Below are 16,799 nucleotides of genomic sequence, written 5' to 3'. Positions count from 1 at the left end.
ACAGAGTCTAGCTCTGTTGCCCTGAGTAGAGTGCAGTGGTATCATCATAGCTCACAGTAACCTCAAACTCCTGGGCTCAAGTGATCCTCCTGCCTTAGCCTCCCGAGTAGCTGGGACTATAGGCATGTGCTATAACATCCAGCTAATTTTTCTATTTTTAGTAGAGACAGACTCTTGCTTTTGCTCAGGCTGGTCTTGAACTCTTAATGAGCTCAAGTGATCCTCCCACCTTGGCCTCCCAGAGTGCTAGAATTAGAGACGCAAGCCACCTCACCTGGCCTTCTTTCTTTCTTTTTGTTTTTTTTATATTTCAAAATATTACGAGGGTACAAATGTTTTTGGTTACATGGATCGCTTTTGTAATGCTTGAGCCAGGGCTATAAGTGTGCCCACATAGTGCTCATTGTACCCATTTCTACTAGGATGAAATCAGCCATTTTATCCAGATTATGTACCTTCATGATTCTTTTCACTTTTATGAGATTTTAAATCAGTTAGTACATTTATTTCCTAATACTTTTAACAAGGACCTTTTTCTCATGTTAAGAGCTAATACATTTCCTTTTGATGGTCATTAATTTTCTCATTTTGAGGTAGGACCCAAAACAAAGTAACTAAATAGCCTGAGCTATTTTTGTACTAAGAGAGGTGATAAATTTAATTAACCTCAGGAGAAAAAAAATAAAGGATCCCATCTAGGCTTATGATAAAATCATAACCTACATAAATCTAATAGATTTTAAAAATCTATTTACAATGTAATATTATTCGGATATATAAAAGAATGAAATCCTGTCATTTGCAGCACATGGATGGAACTGGAGGTCATTATGTTAAATGAAATAAGCCAAGCACAGAAAGACAAATATCACATGTTCTTATTCATATGTGGATGCTTCAAAAAAAATGGATCTCATGAAGATCGAGAGTAGACTGGCGGTTACCAGAGGCCAGGAAGGATAGAGGGGAGGGCAGGGGCATAAAGAGAGGTTGATTAGTGGGAACAAATACACAACTACATAGAAGAAATAATACCTGGTGTTTAATAGATCACTAGGGTAACTACAGTTAATGTTAATCTATTATAACATTTCAAAATAGCTAAAAGAGAATAATTCGAATGTTCCTAGCATAAAGAGATAGATATTTAAAGTGTTGGATATCCCAATCACCCTGATGTGATCTTTATATATTACATGACTGTATCAAACTATCACATGTATGCCCAAAATATGTATACCTAATACGTATCAATAAAAAATTATAAAAATAAATATATTTATGGTTTCATGCCTTACATTTAAGTCTTTTATCCATCTTGAATTAACTGTTGTGAGTGATGAGAGATATGGATCCTGTTTCATTCTCCTGCGTATGGCTATTCAATTTTTCCAGCACCATTTATTGAATGGGGCTTCTTTTCCCCAGTGAATATTGTCTGCTTTGTCAAAGATCAGTTGGCTGTATGTGGATGGTTTTATATCCGGGTTTTGTATTCTGTCCCATTGGTCTATGTCTCTGTTTTTGTGCCAATACCATGCCATTTTGGTTACTATCACCTTGTAGTATAGTTTGAAGTCTGGTAATGTGATGCCACCATATTTCTTCTTTTTGCTTAAGGTTGCTTTGACTATTCGGGCTCTTATCTGGGTCCAAACGAAGCACAGAATTTTTTCTAGACCTGTGAAATATGATGTTGATATTTTGATGGGGATTGCACTGAACCTGTAAATCACTTTGGGTAGTATGGACATTTTAACAATGTTGATTCTACCAATCCATGAGGATGATTTGTTTTTCCATTTGTTTGTGTCATCTGTGATTTCTTTCCTCAGTCTTTTGTAGTTCTCTTTGTAGAGATCTTTCACCTCCTTGGTTAAGTATATTCCTAGGTATTTTATTTTCCTTGTAGCTATTGTGAATGGTATTGAGTCCTTGATTTGATTCTCAGCTTGACTGTTATTGGTGTATAGGAATGCTACTGATTTGTATACACTGATTTTGTAACCTGAGGCTTTTGAATTTATTTCTCAATTCCAGGAGTCTCTTGGTGGAGTCTTTGGGGTTTTCTAGATATAAGATCATTATCATCGGCAAAAAGTGGCAGTTTGACCTCCTCTTTCCTGATTTAGATATCCTTTCTTTCTTTCTCCTGCCTGACTGCTCTGGCTAGGACTTCCAGCACTATGTTGAATAGAAGTGGTGACAGTGGGCACCCTTGCTTTGTTCCAGTTCTTACTGGGAATGCTTTCAACTTTTCCCCATTTAGTATGATGTTGGCTGTGGGTTTGCCATACATATCTTTCATTGCAGCACAATTCACAATTGCAAAGATGTGGAATCAACCTAAGTGCCTGGCAATTCGTGAGTGGATTAACAAAATGTGGAATATGTAAACCACGGAATACTGCTCAGCCACAAAAAAGATGAATTAATGCCTTTTGCAACAATTTGGATGGAACTGGAGACTATTACCCTAAGTGAAGTATCTAAAGAATGGAAAAGTAAACACCAAATGTCTAATTTAATGTTTCTCTATTAAATTAGAACTAACTGATGAGCACACATGTGCACAGAGGGAAGTAAAACTCAATGGAAATCAATCAGGGGTGAGGAGGGAGGAGGGGATGGGCAAAAACCTACCTAATGGGTACAATGAACACTATCTGGGTGATGGGCACACTTATAGCTCTGACTTCAAGCATTATAAAAGCAATCCATGTAACCAAAACATTTGTACCCCAGTAAGATTTTCAAATTTAAAAAAAATTAAATAAATTTAAAAAGAAATCTATTTAACCATTTTTACACAGTATGACATAAAAATAGTATGATACAGTGTGTAGTATGGTATCTTTATATATAAATAAATACATTTAAATGGTATTTTCAATATATAAACAATTGCAATGCCTTTTTTTGAGACAGGGTCTCAAGGGTCTCACTCTGTTGCTGGGGCTAGAGTGCAGTAGCATCATCATAGCTCACTGCAACCACAAGTTCCTGGGTTCGAGCGATCCTCCTGCCTTGGCCTCCTGAGTAGCTGGATCTACAGGGGCATGCCACCACATCCAGTTAATTTTTCTATCTCCATGTCTCACAATGTTGGCTGGTCTCAAACTCCTGGCTTTAAGCAATCCCCCAGCCTTGGCCTCCCAAAGTGCTAGGATGTAGGCATGAGCCACTGTGCCCAGGCAACTGCAACACTTTTAAAGAATTTCTGGTTGCTAAGCAATTCAAAGTAAAAACTATATTCCAACGCAAGCAGGCCTTTTTGGGCCTTTGCCAAGGCCCAAAAAATAAGTGGGAATAGTTTGTATGTGTTTCAATAGGGGAAAAAAAGGAGAAAAAAAATTATGAATTGGTCCATGACTTTTATTCTAGCCCATTCAAAAGCATTAGAAAGACAAACATCTCAGGGGCCATACTGAATGATTTACTCTAAGTGATGACAGAAATAAAAAGATTTAGATAAATGAGCAAAGCAAAAATTATTTATTCACATACAACAAAATTAGAAATATTTTTATAACTTGCTTTGCTCAGCAAACATTAGCACTGAAATTATTAATTGGTCTTCCACAATCACATTACTGACAAATACACAATTCCTAAAATTTTCCACTCTTCCTTTCCAATCGAACTGTGACTGCTCTAGTCCTGGAGAATGTCATTTATAAGGAGCCTCTACTATAGCATTAACATCTCACAAGGCCTCTCTGTCTCCAGTTACTTTTGTCCTTGTCCATGCTAGACTCATCCATGCTAGACTCAACTACCAGACTGATCTTTCTAAAACATAGATGCGATTATGTCATAGTCCTATTCACAAAGTTGGTGGTTCTCCACGGCCTACAGAACCATGTTCCAATTCCTTAGCATGGCATTGGAAGCCTGCATAGCCCAGCCCTGCTCATCACTATATGCTTCATTTAATACCATTCTTCCTGCCTCCCTTCTCCACAATTACCCACTAGCCAAGGTTATATTCCAGCTAAACCCATTCTTTTACACCATTCTCTTGACTTTCCTACTTCATTCCTTCACTTCTTCTTCTCACTCTACTGGGAAGGCTATTTCCCTGTTGTGTACTACTGGAAATCCTACTCATCTTGCTGAAAGGCAGTGTAGCAGAGTAAGTATGAACATCAATTCCAGAGCCAGAAGGTATGGGTTCATATTCCTGCTCTGTCACTTACAAGTTGTGTGACCTTGGGCAAATTACTTAATTTCCCTGTGCCTCACGTTCCTCCTCTGTAAAATAGGGATAATAACAGTAGCTATGTAAAGTACATGGAAGAATACATAGCAAGCACTGTATGTGTATGTTTCTGTGTGTGTGTTGTGTGTAAACTTTATCTATATGCATCTGTCTATTTTAAATGCCAGCTCTTCTTTGAAAGCTAACTGTTCTCTCTAAACCCTCTTCCCGAGTGCTCCCCCTTGCCAACCAACAGCGTTTTCTTTATGACTCGCTCCTGACATTTATCATGCCTTATGTTCCATACACTTCTATCTCCCCTATTAGACTTCTAGCTTTTTAAGTGTTTAGGCTTTTTCATCCTATAACACCTAGTCCTTCATAAATAGGAAGTTAAATAAATGTCTCATTAGATCCACATAATAAACAAAGAATAATGCTTAATGAATTACAAGTATTAAATGCTGAACTCATATATTGCTTACCTGGCTTTCATCCAAGTTTCTCCCAATGAAATCCACAGCTGCCGTTCATCCATATTCACAGTATAATTTAAGAAATCAATTGTGTCCTTAGTCAATAGGGGACTGAGTACTGAACTGGCCAGCTCGGGCCCTCCTGTTGCCTGCACCACCTAAAATAATAAACCATTTTTCAGCAAGATGACTATTATTTGTGTATTTTCAAAATGTGTAGACAAAAATCCATGCCAAAAACAAGCCCTGCTTTTTACACTCAAATTAAATTTTGATGTCGTACAATGCACTACTGAATCAAAAAGACCTTGCCAAAGCAACCTGTCTAGCCCAACTGTGCCTTAAAATCTAAAATGAAAGTTAACAGTTTTTTCACAGCATTTGCCTATGAACTGCATATGACTGTGCTTTTTCTAGAAAATATTAATGGCTACACAGAGAATTCTAAGTCAGGTGATTTTGCTATCTCTGGGTTTTTGTTGTTGTTGTTGTTTAAAATATATGTACCTCTACTGGCAAATCTACTACGCCAAATTTGAAAAATATGGTTCCAGAAATGAATACTATCAAGAAAAACAAGGCTCATGTTAACAGCCTATGGCTATGCTTACACAGACATACAAAAATAAAAGTATCCAGAGAGAAAGATATGAATAAAAACTGGTACCTCAATCTATGGCATCTTTTGCCAGAATTTATTTCTAGAAAATATCCCTGGTTTAATATGGATAATTTAATGACTAGCAGAAACAAATACACAGGTGCAACTCTTTGATAAGCAAAATGATGATAAGTGGATGTCCAAACACTGTCCTAAACTTACTTCTCAGGAGCTATTTTCTGGCTAAAAAATGGTAGTTATCTCCTAGAACAGAAACCAGACTCTTTTATAAAAATCTCACCTTCTCAGAGATGTGGCACAAGAAAAAAGGAGATGTTTTGAATGGCTCCAGTTACCCAGGTGCTCTGAGCACACTATGCTGTTTTATACCTCTGTGTATTTGCAAATGCTAAGCCCAGTTCCCCAGTTTCCTCCATCATTCAGAACTCTACTCAGGTACCACCTCCTGTGGGAAGACTTAACCCACCCAACAGTGTCACTCTGATACACCACTCCCCACCTTGCACCCAGCATCCTCAATATAGTTTATGCATGTTAGTAACACATTACAGTATAATTTATGGCTTATTTTTCAGTTTCCCTTCCTTGAGGACATGGACTAAGACTTATTTTTGACTTTTAATTGTGGAAGACAATTCATTAATGGAATAAATGAAAATAAAGGAAGAAAAATATAGCAGATAAAGGAGATAGGCTGACTCTTATTTGAGAACAAAACCTATTCTAACTACTTGGCACAGTAATTTTTATCTTCCAAGCTCTATAAGCATTTCCAAGAAATATGCAGGGATGACTAAGAGGGAAAAGTAAGAGACTAAAGTAAAGGAGAAGAGGAATATTAAAATCTCTGGTTTAACAGAGGGACAAGGAAGTGAAAGGTAAATAGAAGACTCTGGGCCATAGTTCCCTCTCAAGAACGTGAGTAGGCGTGTGCCACACATGAGTGCTGTGGGATGCTTGTGTGTCCATGTGCATGCTGAGGGTAGAGGGGAGCTATTCACATGGTTTAAAGCCACTACATTTTGCCTGGCTGGTACTAGGCCCTGTATAAAAATGTTCCTCCTCATCTCCCTTGTCCAAGTAAAATGTCTGGGGCCCTTAGGGAGAACATTAAATGGCCCAACAGAGGTATTATGATTGGGAAAACCACTAATAAGGTGACATTTTTAAGAAAGGTAAAGATAAAAGAAATCAATGTTTTTAGATACATACCTGATCACAAAGACTAAGTTGTATATGTTAGGGAAATCAGTCCCACTATTTCATAGCTCTACTCTGTGTAATGTCTAGATATCTACTTATGATCTGTGAACAAGTATGAAAAGAATAAGAGCAGGCAGCAAAAACTGCTTTGTAAAAAACACTTCCGAATACTCAAACTAAGATAGTATCAAAGGCGTTAAACAATAAAGAATACGAATTTTATTAATGAGCTAGTATCAGTTTCTTTGCATGTGTATGGTCTTAGCCTTGATCTAATTTTTTAAAAAAGCTTATATAGCAAGAATTATTCAACAATGACAAGACAAGTAGAAATCTGATGATCTCTTTATAGCAACAACATATGGAAACATTCATAAATTATTGATGAAGTCTTAGATGTTCATCTCCTAATCTCTTATTGCTCAGCTTTTGACATTCATGCTGATAATGTTACTTACTTTTCCACATTTTAAAGCAATACTCATTTCATATTCTACTTCAGGTGTTGTCTAGTTATCCCTGGGGAAAGAGAATTAGATTCATCCTCCCTTACTGCCTCTTCACAATCTTCTTTGCTGCTTCTTCTTAATTTCCTAACACTGAAAATGCCCAGGGCTCAACCAGTTCTTCTTCCTCTTTCTTTCTTTCTTTTTTTTTTTTTTGTTGAGACAGGGTCTAGCTCTGTCACTCAGGCTAGAGTTCGGTGGCAACATCACAGCTCACTGCAACCTCAAATTCCTGGGCTCAAGCGATCCTCTTGCCTCAGCCTCCCAAGAAGCTGGGACTACAGATGTATGCCACCACTCTTGGCAATTTTTCTATTTTTTGTAGAGATAGGGTCTCACTATGTTACTCAGGCTAGTCTTGAAATCCTGGCCTCAAGTGATCCTCCTGCCTCAGCCTCCCAAAGTGCTGGGATTACAGGAATGAGCCACCATGCCTGGCCTTCTTACTTTTCTTTATTTACAATCACTCCCTTAGTGACATCATTTGATTTCATGGTATTAAATGCCTTTTAAATACAGATGATTCTTAAATGTATATCTCTATGTCTGATTTCTCCATTGAACTCCAAGTTCTTACACTCAACAACCAATTCAAATTTCCCCATCTGGATATGACTCAATTCTGACAAATCTAAAACCAAATTCCTCATCTTCCTCCAAAAAACTGCTCTACCTGTGGTTTTCCCCATCTTAGTTAACCACCACTCCATCCTACCAGTCTTGGGCCCAAATTCCTTGGAGATGCCCTTGGCTCTTGCACACCATATCCAAACTATCAGCAAATTGCAACCAGATAAGATTTCTGACTAACTCTAGTGCTACCTGGTCCAAGCACCATAATTACCCATTTGGAGTATTTTAATAGCTACCCTAGCCCCATCCCTCCTCCAAATTTCTAAACATTAAAGCCAGAGCAATCCTTTTCTGCTGAAAACTCTCCAACTGTCAAAGGTGTCACAGTCCCCTATAAGGACCAGCAAGATATGTCCTCCTACTAACTCACTGATCTCATCTCCTTCTAATCTATTCTTCCCTGATTCTGTTCAAGTCACAAAATCTACTTATTCCAAGAATATTCTTTGCAGGTTCCCACTTCAGAACATTTACATTAGCTGTTCTCTGTTTGGAATTCTCTTCCTTCATAAATCCGCATGACTTATTCCTTATTTCCTCTACTTCAGTGACATCTTCTAGATTTTAAAGGTTTATACCTTCTCAGCTTCCCTTAACCAATTCTATTCAAAAAGCATGACACTCCGCAGCAAGCACACACGTGCATGCACTCACCTGTGGTGCTCCCTGCTCTCCTCCCCTGCTCTATCTTTCTGTATAGCATTTGATCTTTAGAGAACGGTATTATTTAAGCATTTATTTAGGTTACTGGTTGACCCTCTACACTAATGTAAGTTCCAAAAGGGTAAGAATTTTTGTCTGTTTTGTTTCTGATGAACCAAGTACATGGGAAGCTCTCAATTACTATTTGTTGAATAAATAGATAAATGAACAAACAATTAAATCAGAGACAACTCAGGAGATAGAAGAACACCTCAATGAAAAGAATATGGGTCTTTGAATGATTTCACGTAGCAAAGCCATCTATCCAGCACTAGAATTCTCACGACTAGCCTATTTTGAGAGAATGAGAAAAACATCTTCATTATTCAAGCCCCTGTATGTTATATACTAGAGTACACTGAAACACTAGTATCCAATAAATCTTTATTTCTTTTAACTTCCCTGGCTCTGTCAGAGATGCCAGTTTCTTCATTCATAAAGTAAGGTGTTTGAACTATATAATTCACCAGGTTCTTTTAAACTCCCAAGTTTCATATTCTTAATGTTAACACAGATGTCAAGAGAAATAGTACCCATGAAAGTAATGAAGAAAAACTGTTTAGATAATCCAGACAGACACTTGGGGTTAAAAAACATACTACTTTCTTAAATTAATAAAATCTCACCATATTTAATGGAGTAAATAAAAAGTGAACCAAATCTGCAGCACTGGGGTTCTGAATATGAGACTTCAATTTGGCCTGTAACATCAAGAAAACAGAAAAATATGTTACTAAGATAAAATTGAACAAAAGACAGACACTCAGAAAAGTCTGGCATAGACTCAGAGTAAGAGCTCTTTACAACTGGTTTCACTTTTAGTATATTCATCAGCATGAGCAGAATGAGATTAAAAGTTGTTAGTTTTTTTAAAAAATTAAGAGTACCTTACAACCAAGTCTCTTTGATATACCTGTTTCACATTGTGTTTTCATTAAAAGCAAATCAAAACGTACATACCAAAAAATCTAGAAAAACACAATTTTATCTCTTAATCAGGAACATCCTGACTAGACTTTGATCTTTTTAAATTACTTCTTCTAATTCTATATAAATAAATTTCACTTACCAGAAGGTTGAATCCATGTTTAAACTTTTGGAGACAGTCAACAAATTCATCCGGAGGAGGGGGTTTTGCACGTAGAGTTAAAACACCCTCTAATGAAATAAGTGAGAAGAAGGATACGTGAGAGCAAAGTTCCAAGAAAATTAAACGAGAAAACAAAAACAATATTTATGTCTGTAAAGTTTAATAATAATTTTAGACATTCTCCCTTGTTACTCCACCATATCTCATAGTCTGACTGTAACAAACTGAAATCTAAAGTTAGTAAAAAACTTCTCTACCCTTAGGCACTACCAATTACTCATTCAATTCCAGAAATATATATTGTAGTTCTTCTATATACCAGTTATTATGCTTAACATTGTGAAGACTACAAAAATGAGTACGTTTAAAGCCCTGCTCTTAAGAGCCTTCACGTCTAATAGAAGACATGAATCTAAATAACAGAGATGTACCAACTGTTCTGAAAAGAGATTGTATCTGGTTGGGAGATAAGGAAATGTATACCTAAAAGATGTTTCACGGAGAAAGTAGCTTTAAGATAGGATTTTAAAGGTTTATTCAAGGGTAATGTTGTGGGAAAAATAGCACAGTTGGATAAAAACAGCATAAGCAAAAACAAGGAAAAAGGAGACTAAATGCATACGAAACAACAAACACAAAACATGAAAGCAGAGAAACATGAGAATGGAAGGGTAGATCAAGGTTAGATTGTGGACACCCTTGACTGTCAGGGTGAGGAGGTGGACTGAAACCAATAGAACATGGAACTAACATGCTTTATAGCAGAAGAATGAAGTGACTGACTTAAGAGCTTTAAGAAAGTTCTCACGGAAGAAAGAGTAGAGGCTTGAAGACTGCTTACAAAGCTGGGTAAAAAATGATGACAGCTTGAAATGGATGCTGGTTTTGCAAATGAAAAGGGAGAAAAACTGGATATAGGAGACATTGAGAAAATAAAATTGATGTTGGCTGTAAGCTAGAGAATGAAGTCAAAGAAGAATCTGTGGATTTGGATCTGAGTGACCAAGAAGATAATAGACCCTTCATAAAGAACACGGAAGAAATAAGAGGTTTGAGGCACTAAGAGGCAATAATACTCAATTTCAGAATATGTGGGGGTAAGGTATTTCCAGCTATACACATCTAGAAGATAAAGCTAAAGGTCATATGTTTATTATATAGATATGTGTAAGAGTAAGATTTGGAATTCATCTGTAATGGAAGGGATTTTTATTTACTATTCTTTCATATATTTCAATCTATACCATTTTGACAGAGGAAGTATAAACATTACTTCTATGATTTTAATTTTATACATTTTAAAGCCCTCTTAAATAGCTGAACTACAGCATACTTCAAAATTGCTTGTATGCGATTTTGTATGTGACCTGAATGTTCTGTTTGGAGTTTTGTGATAAAAAATTCAAATCCACTGACATTTTAAAATATTTTAATGAACAAGTCAAACTTCATATTTACCAAAATAATGAGGTCCTATGTTTACAATAAAATAAATCCAAATAAGAGAAGAATAGAGCTATGACTTTAACAGACACTAATTTTATAATTGCTCATGAAAACTACAGACAGATGGTCACTACCTGAATCTCAGAGTTTCTGTAACTCAGGTAAGGCATCCTAGGGTCTTTCTTCATTATAGCCAACTCAGAACCAAAATGGACTCTTACCTGGACTCTCCTTATTCTTTGCCTAAATCTCTGGGGCTATTCCAAAACTAGAAAAGGGACTTAGTCCATGGTCGATGGAGTTTTGCTGAGCAGTTCACAAGGGCAGAAGCTCTGTTTAGCACTGGAGTTCTGAATAATCTTTAGAAGATTAAGAAAATTTCACTTACCTCCTGGTCCTTTCCTTTTACCTTTCTTAGTTTTCTTCCTTTTAGAAAGCTCGGAAAATGCTTCAGCTGCTTTTTGCAGTTTTGTGATAAAAAATTCAATGTCATCCAAAATGTGGTTTAAGATTTGCTGAAATTAGAAATTATAGAATATAAAACAAAACAAAAATATTTTTTATCTTAGCTGTATACTGTTAGTCAGTAAAGAACAGAAAGGTGAAAAAAAATGAAAGAAAGAAACAATCCCACATGTAAATTTCAAGTTTATCACTAATTCTAAGAAATAGAATCAAACCAAATATATCTGTGGCCAAAGTGACATTGACATTTTTCTTTAGCTTAATTTCACTCTATTTTCAATGTCATCAAGAGAACATTCACAATATCTACTTAGATTATTATTTTCAATTACTCTAATTTTCTCATAGTGTTCTCCCACACAAAGTTAGGGGAAAAGAATTCTAAGAAACATTTTGTTAGAACAGCACAGAGAGTTTTTGTTTTCCTAATAAATGTCTAAATAAAACACTGACAGTGTTATTTTACAGAATTAAAGGTATATAGAATGTTGTGATAAACTAATAAATATAGCTAATCTACAATAAAAGGCATTAATCAGAGTTTCTACATGACAAAATAGAATGATGTATTATGCTTTCAGAGATCACTGAAATGGTTTTGATTGTCTCATGTACTATAGTCTTAGCTGACTTTCTCCATTATGTGTTAAACCTGACATTCTTCCAATTAAAGAATAGAAACTGGGGTTAAATAAACTTTTAAGTAATGTGTAAGAGTGTGAAGTAAAAATTAAATGTCAAATTTCAGATTCCTTTAAGTATTTGTTTCCAAATAAGCCTATTACATGTGTACAGTGTAAAAAGTTAATTATATTAACATCACATTCTATTATTATATCACAGGGCATTGTCATTCTATAAAAAATTGCTACAGAGAAATAAAAATAAATATGGCATTATCTTTTATAAAGCATTAAAATTTACATACCTATTCTTTAAAAATGCCACTTAACTTTTATCTTCTAGTTATTCTAAAATATATTCTTGATAATCCAAGACATTAAAAAAATTTCAATTATGAATTAAAAATTATGAGAAAAGAAAAACTGGACTATCCCTCAAATCTGACAATGCAGCTTAAATTCCTTTGCAAACCAGTTAATACGCTAGTTCTTCTATCACAGCCCAAGTCTACTAACTAAATATTAGCAGAAAGGCAAAAATAGTCATGGAAAAAATACAACTCAAAGGGCATTGAAAAAAAAATTTTAACAAAACATCTTCATTTAAATCAACTTCATTTCCTTGTGAATATTTTTTCCTCTTAAAAAAAAGCCAATGATCTAAAGATGACTGTTGTACTTACCACATCTCTGTCAATTCGGGCTGCCATCATCTCGGGTGTTTCTTCCTGCTCATGATACTGCCTTGGTTTCTCAACTAGAGAAAGGAGAATCATAAGTCTTTCAAACTTTTGCTTAAATATCACCAAAATGGGTAATTAAAATATGAAAATTAGCTGGAAAAGAGTGTCAACCCCCAAAATATCATTTAGATGGCAAAGTGAGGAGGAGATATGGTATTTCTAGTATTTTGTCAAGTCTGAGACACTGCTAGGAACCTAGTGCCACTGCCACAATTCTACAGAGATCAGTTTTGGAAGTCAAGGGTAAATATATTCCAGGGATTCAAAGAAGGAGCTGTTTAGCCTGCATCTACCAGAGCCTTCAGAGGGACCATTAAGATATTTCTTTTGGGGGACTTTCCAACTAAAAACTAGCCAGGATCCAGACAGAACCTGATGTGATAAGTGTGTTCTGTTTGGCCTAGTGGTGGATTAGAAGTTTTGAGAACCTTATCTCACTGTAATATAAACAAAGGACAAGGCAGAGAGTGTTTCAGAAAAAATCTAATGAGAGGTAAGAAACCCCTGGGGATAAATTCTCTCTTTGTTGTAAATTGTATTAGGTTTAGCATATGTTTTTACAAGTTTGTTCATAATGTCTGTAAACTTAAATTGTCTTATCCTTCCTCCAATTCAAGGAAGACTGTTTTGACCACTCTCAAAAAAAAAAAAAAGAAAAAATCCCCTGTCCCAAAACAACAAAAATATCATAAGTACACAAAAAGTAGAAAACACAATAAACTCCTCCTTAGTGTTTGAAACACATTTTAAATATAAAGTGGATGAATAGAAACTTATATAATTCCTGAAAACAGAAACACTTATAAAATTAAAATAAATAATAACTGTTACTTTATTTTTGAAAATAGATGCTTCAAAGATTTCTTTCTTTCAGCTCTTTGGTAGCTATGCTTACAAGTAACCCTCTGAAAATACCTTTAAGAATACAAGAAACCAAAATATAATGGAAAAAAATTCAGAAAAAAAATGAACTTGAAATGAGAACAACGACAAATTATGCTTCCTATTCTGCGCTAGGTACTGTTATAGGCATTATTTGCTTTCAGATTCACAGCAACCTATGAATTATTATCTCCATTTTACACATGAGAGTGAAGTACAGAGAACTTTCCAAGATCACACAGGTAGAGAGATCCAGTTCTTGCTTCAGAGCCCAGCTTTTGACACACCACATTCAAAGTACAGTCCAATGTCACTCATTTGGTAAATAAGTTACATTGTTTAACTACATTGCCATATATCCTGTATGAATAATACTTTACTGGATAAAGAATAAGTGATTTAAGAAGTCCCACTGGAGTAGGAGGCAAAAGAATGAGGCTCTAGAGTTCATCAAATTCGAATTTGCTGAATCACAATTTACTCATCCTCAAAATGAAGAGACTGGACCAAACATATTTTAAGCCATTTTCTGGTTATAAAAATTTCAGATTCTAGTAAAATGTTCTGACATATTAAAAGTTACACTAAGTTCTATGCTATAATTGTTTTTAAAAAGAATGCCAAGGTAAAAAATACACTACATGCATAGCGCCCTTTTAACAAGTTTAGCTAGATGATGAATGCCTTTCCCCCCTCCACTGCCAATACCCTACCACTGTCCTGCATCCTTTCCATTACCACAACAAATCTGTCCCAAAAGAGACAGTAGTTAATAATAATAAATGGAAATAATGTGAAGTATAATCTAAAAAAAAAAAAAAAGATTCTCTTATTTGGTATATATTCTATTACCATCTTTTTCTCACTCAAGTGAAACTTCCTTTCTTGGCATTAAAAAAAAAGACTCTGATCCTAATATCATATTTATTAAATGGCTGGTCTGAACGCTCATGCATAGTAATCTTAAACAGGATTCAATGCTTAACCTTCCTTTATCTAAGACTTAATTTTTTAAAACTAACCTCAGGCTTCAGCTCAGAAATCAGCATCAGAATTTGAAAGCAAGAACTATGTCACAACCCACAGGAAAGTATTCAATAAGTGTTAATTCTAGAAATACTCACAGTCCCCTTGGTCAGCTGCCCACGCAGACCAGGCTGCCACTCGACTTCTAACATCCACCTGGGTAACAGTCCCAGGGGGCGCAGGGGCAGGAGCTCTTGGTGGAGGTGGTATACCAGGGTCTGCCTTGGAAATCATCCTAAAAAAGATGAAAAAAAACTGAATTTTTACCATCTCTAGTTCTATAACACATCAGTTCTCTCAATTTATGATATCAGTTATTCAACCTTTGAAAAGAAGTATGTAAAAGGGCAATAAAGAGCTCCTAACCATTCCATATTATATATATTTATAAATGCACATGGAATATAAAACAATTAAAATTCAGCTGAAAACTAGGTTGAATTTTTTTCTGGGTCTCATGTGATTTGTAAGGGTTGTGGACCAATTACAGCCCTAACGTCTAATGTCTAGTTTGTACTTCCCTAGGCTAACTTCTCTTAAAATGCCACTTATTTTTTTTTTTTTTGTGAGTCGGTTTTTGTTTGTTGGGCTAGAGTGAGTGCCGTGGCGTCAGCCTAGCTCACAGCAACCTCAAACTCCTGGGCTCAAGCGATCCTTCTGCCTCAGCCTCCCAAGTAGCTGGGACTACAGGCATGCGCCACCATGCCCGGCTAATTTTTTCTATATTTTTAGTTGTCTGATTAATTTCTTTCTATTTTTAGTAGAGACAGGGTCTCGCTCTTGCTCAGGCTGATTTCGAACTCCTGAGCTCAAACAATCTGCCCGCTTCGGCCTCCCAGAGTGCTAGGATTACAGGCGTGAGCCACCGCGCTCGGCCGCCACTTATCTTTTCATGACTGTGACTTCCAACACCAGTAAGAAAAACCGTATCAGAGAAAGATCAGAAACATGGAGAGAAAAGGAGCAAACATATACTGACAAACTTGGGAGAGCAAATATGTTGAGACTACAGATTGTAATCAGTAAAATATAATAATATATACCTCCACTGAAAATAATTTTTCTAAACCTTTAGGGTAAAAAAAAGATTTAAAAACAAATCAATTCTATTCCTTAATTTCTTTTAATGTTTTTACCTCAGGGCATCAGGCCGCCTCTTCTGTTTCCCTCCTTTACTGTCACTGATTGCACTTTCAATATCTTCACTAATTAGGTTTGCCTGCAATGAGACACGAGTTACCTGGAAGGTTATAGATTTTTCTGAATCTTGATATGCAGGTTAAAACAGAAAAAGGGATTATGTTCCTTGTCTTAACCAATAAGTATCTTGATGCAAAAAGTCTTTTTTAAAGTCTGCTTTTAAAACATGACTCTTGAAGTTTTTACTTGTCAACTATATGAGGACAGGATGTAAAAGCTGAAGGAGTTTTTAAAGATTATCTAATTCTGATTCTGTTAGGAAAAAATCCATTCTTGAACAAAGCAAACATAAAAAGGATGTGCATATGCTGAAAGTATAAGTACATGCTAAACATGAGACTGGGTATATATCTCCACCTGAGAAGAAATGAAGGAGTCAGAAGAAGCAAGTGCATGGAGAGTACAGTTCCTGCCCTTTCTCATCCTCAACATCCACCGGACACTCACTGACCCACTGAAACAAACCCAAGTCCCAGCAGAGTCACAGTATTCAGTAAATCCATCTTGAACCCATCACTATCACCCTCCCATATCAAATAAAGCAAGCTCTTTGTTCTCAAAATTGAAATCTAGAAATTCTACTCAGAATAGTAACTCTTAGCTCCCAGAAGGACTTTTAGAGTACAGATACAAATATCAAATTTGAAATGTTTTTTAACTTAGTCCTCTGTTTTTAAAATGTTTGAATTAAATTTTACTATATTATCAGAGAAAAATATTCCCTTCAATATTTATTGATTTATTTTATTGATTTATTCAATATTTATTGATTTAACCTTACAAAATTCTTAATATACTTTCAAAAGGCACTATATAAAAATCTGATGACTATCACATATACAAATTACCTAAATGCCAGTTGTTTTCAAATAAGATTGTTAGAAAGTCATCTATGACATAAATTGAAATTAGAAGAAAATTATAAAATACATATTTAGTCAATCTTAATTTATTCTATATTTTAATGTCAAAAAATACAGA

At 35.5% G+C, this 16,799-nt stretch overlaps 1 protein-coding gene across 1 annotated transcript in view; it reads right to left on the bottom strand.

Moving 5' to 3' along the window:
• EPS8 (epidermal growth factor receptor pathway substrate 8) overlaps window positions 1-16,799 on the bottom strand; it is a gene marked incomplete at its 5' end in the record, with an annotated part of 71,351 nt that overhangs the window by 49,545 nt on the left and 5,007 nt on the right. The window contains 7 exons of the mRNA XM_012662777.1: window positions 4,687-4,835; window positions 8,970-9,044; window positions 9,413-9,501; window positions 11,268-11,394; window positions 12,651-12,724; window positions 14,717-14,853; window positions 15,755-15,837. Of these exons, the coding sequence (XP_012518231.1) occupies window positions 4,687-4,835; window positions 8,970-9,044; window positions 9,413-9,501; window positions 11,268-11,394; window positions 12,651-12,724; window positions 14,717-14,853; window positions 15,755-15,837 (734 nt within the window). The remainder of the gene's footprint in view (window positions 1-4,686; window positions 4,836-8,969; window positions 9,045-9,412; window positions 9,502-11,267; window positions 11,395-12,650; window positions 12,725-14,716; window positions 14,854-15,754; window positions 15,838-16,799) is intronic.

Source organism: Propithecus coquereli, unplaced genomic scaffold (assembly GCF_000956105.1).
Source record: "Propithecus coquereli isolate 6110/MARCELLA unplaced genomic scaffold, Pcoq_1.0 Scaffold78, whole genome shotgun sequence".
In the NCBI taxonomy this organism is placed as follows: domain Eukaryota; kingdom Metazoa; phylum Chordata; class Mammalia; order Primates; family Indriidae; genus Propithecus; species Propithecus coquereli.
Note: the sequence above shows the minus strand (reverse complement) of the source record. Positions and strands in the feature narration are given on the sequence as shown.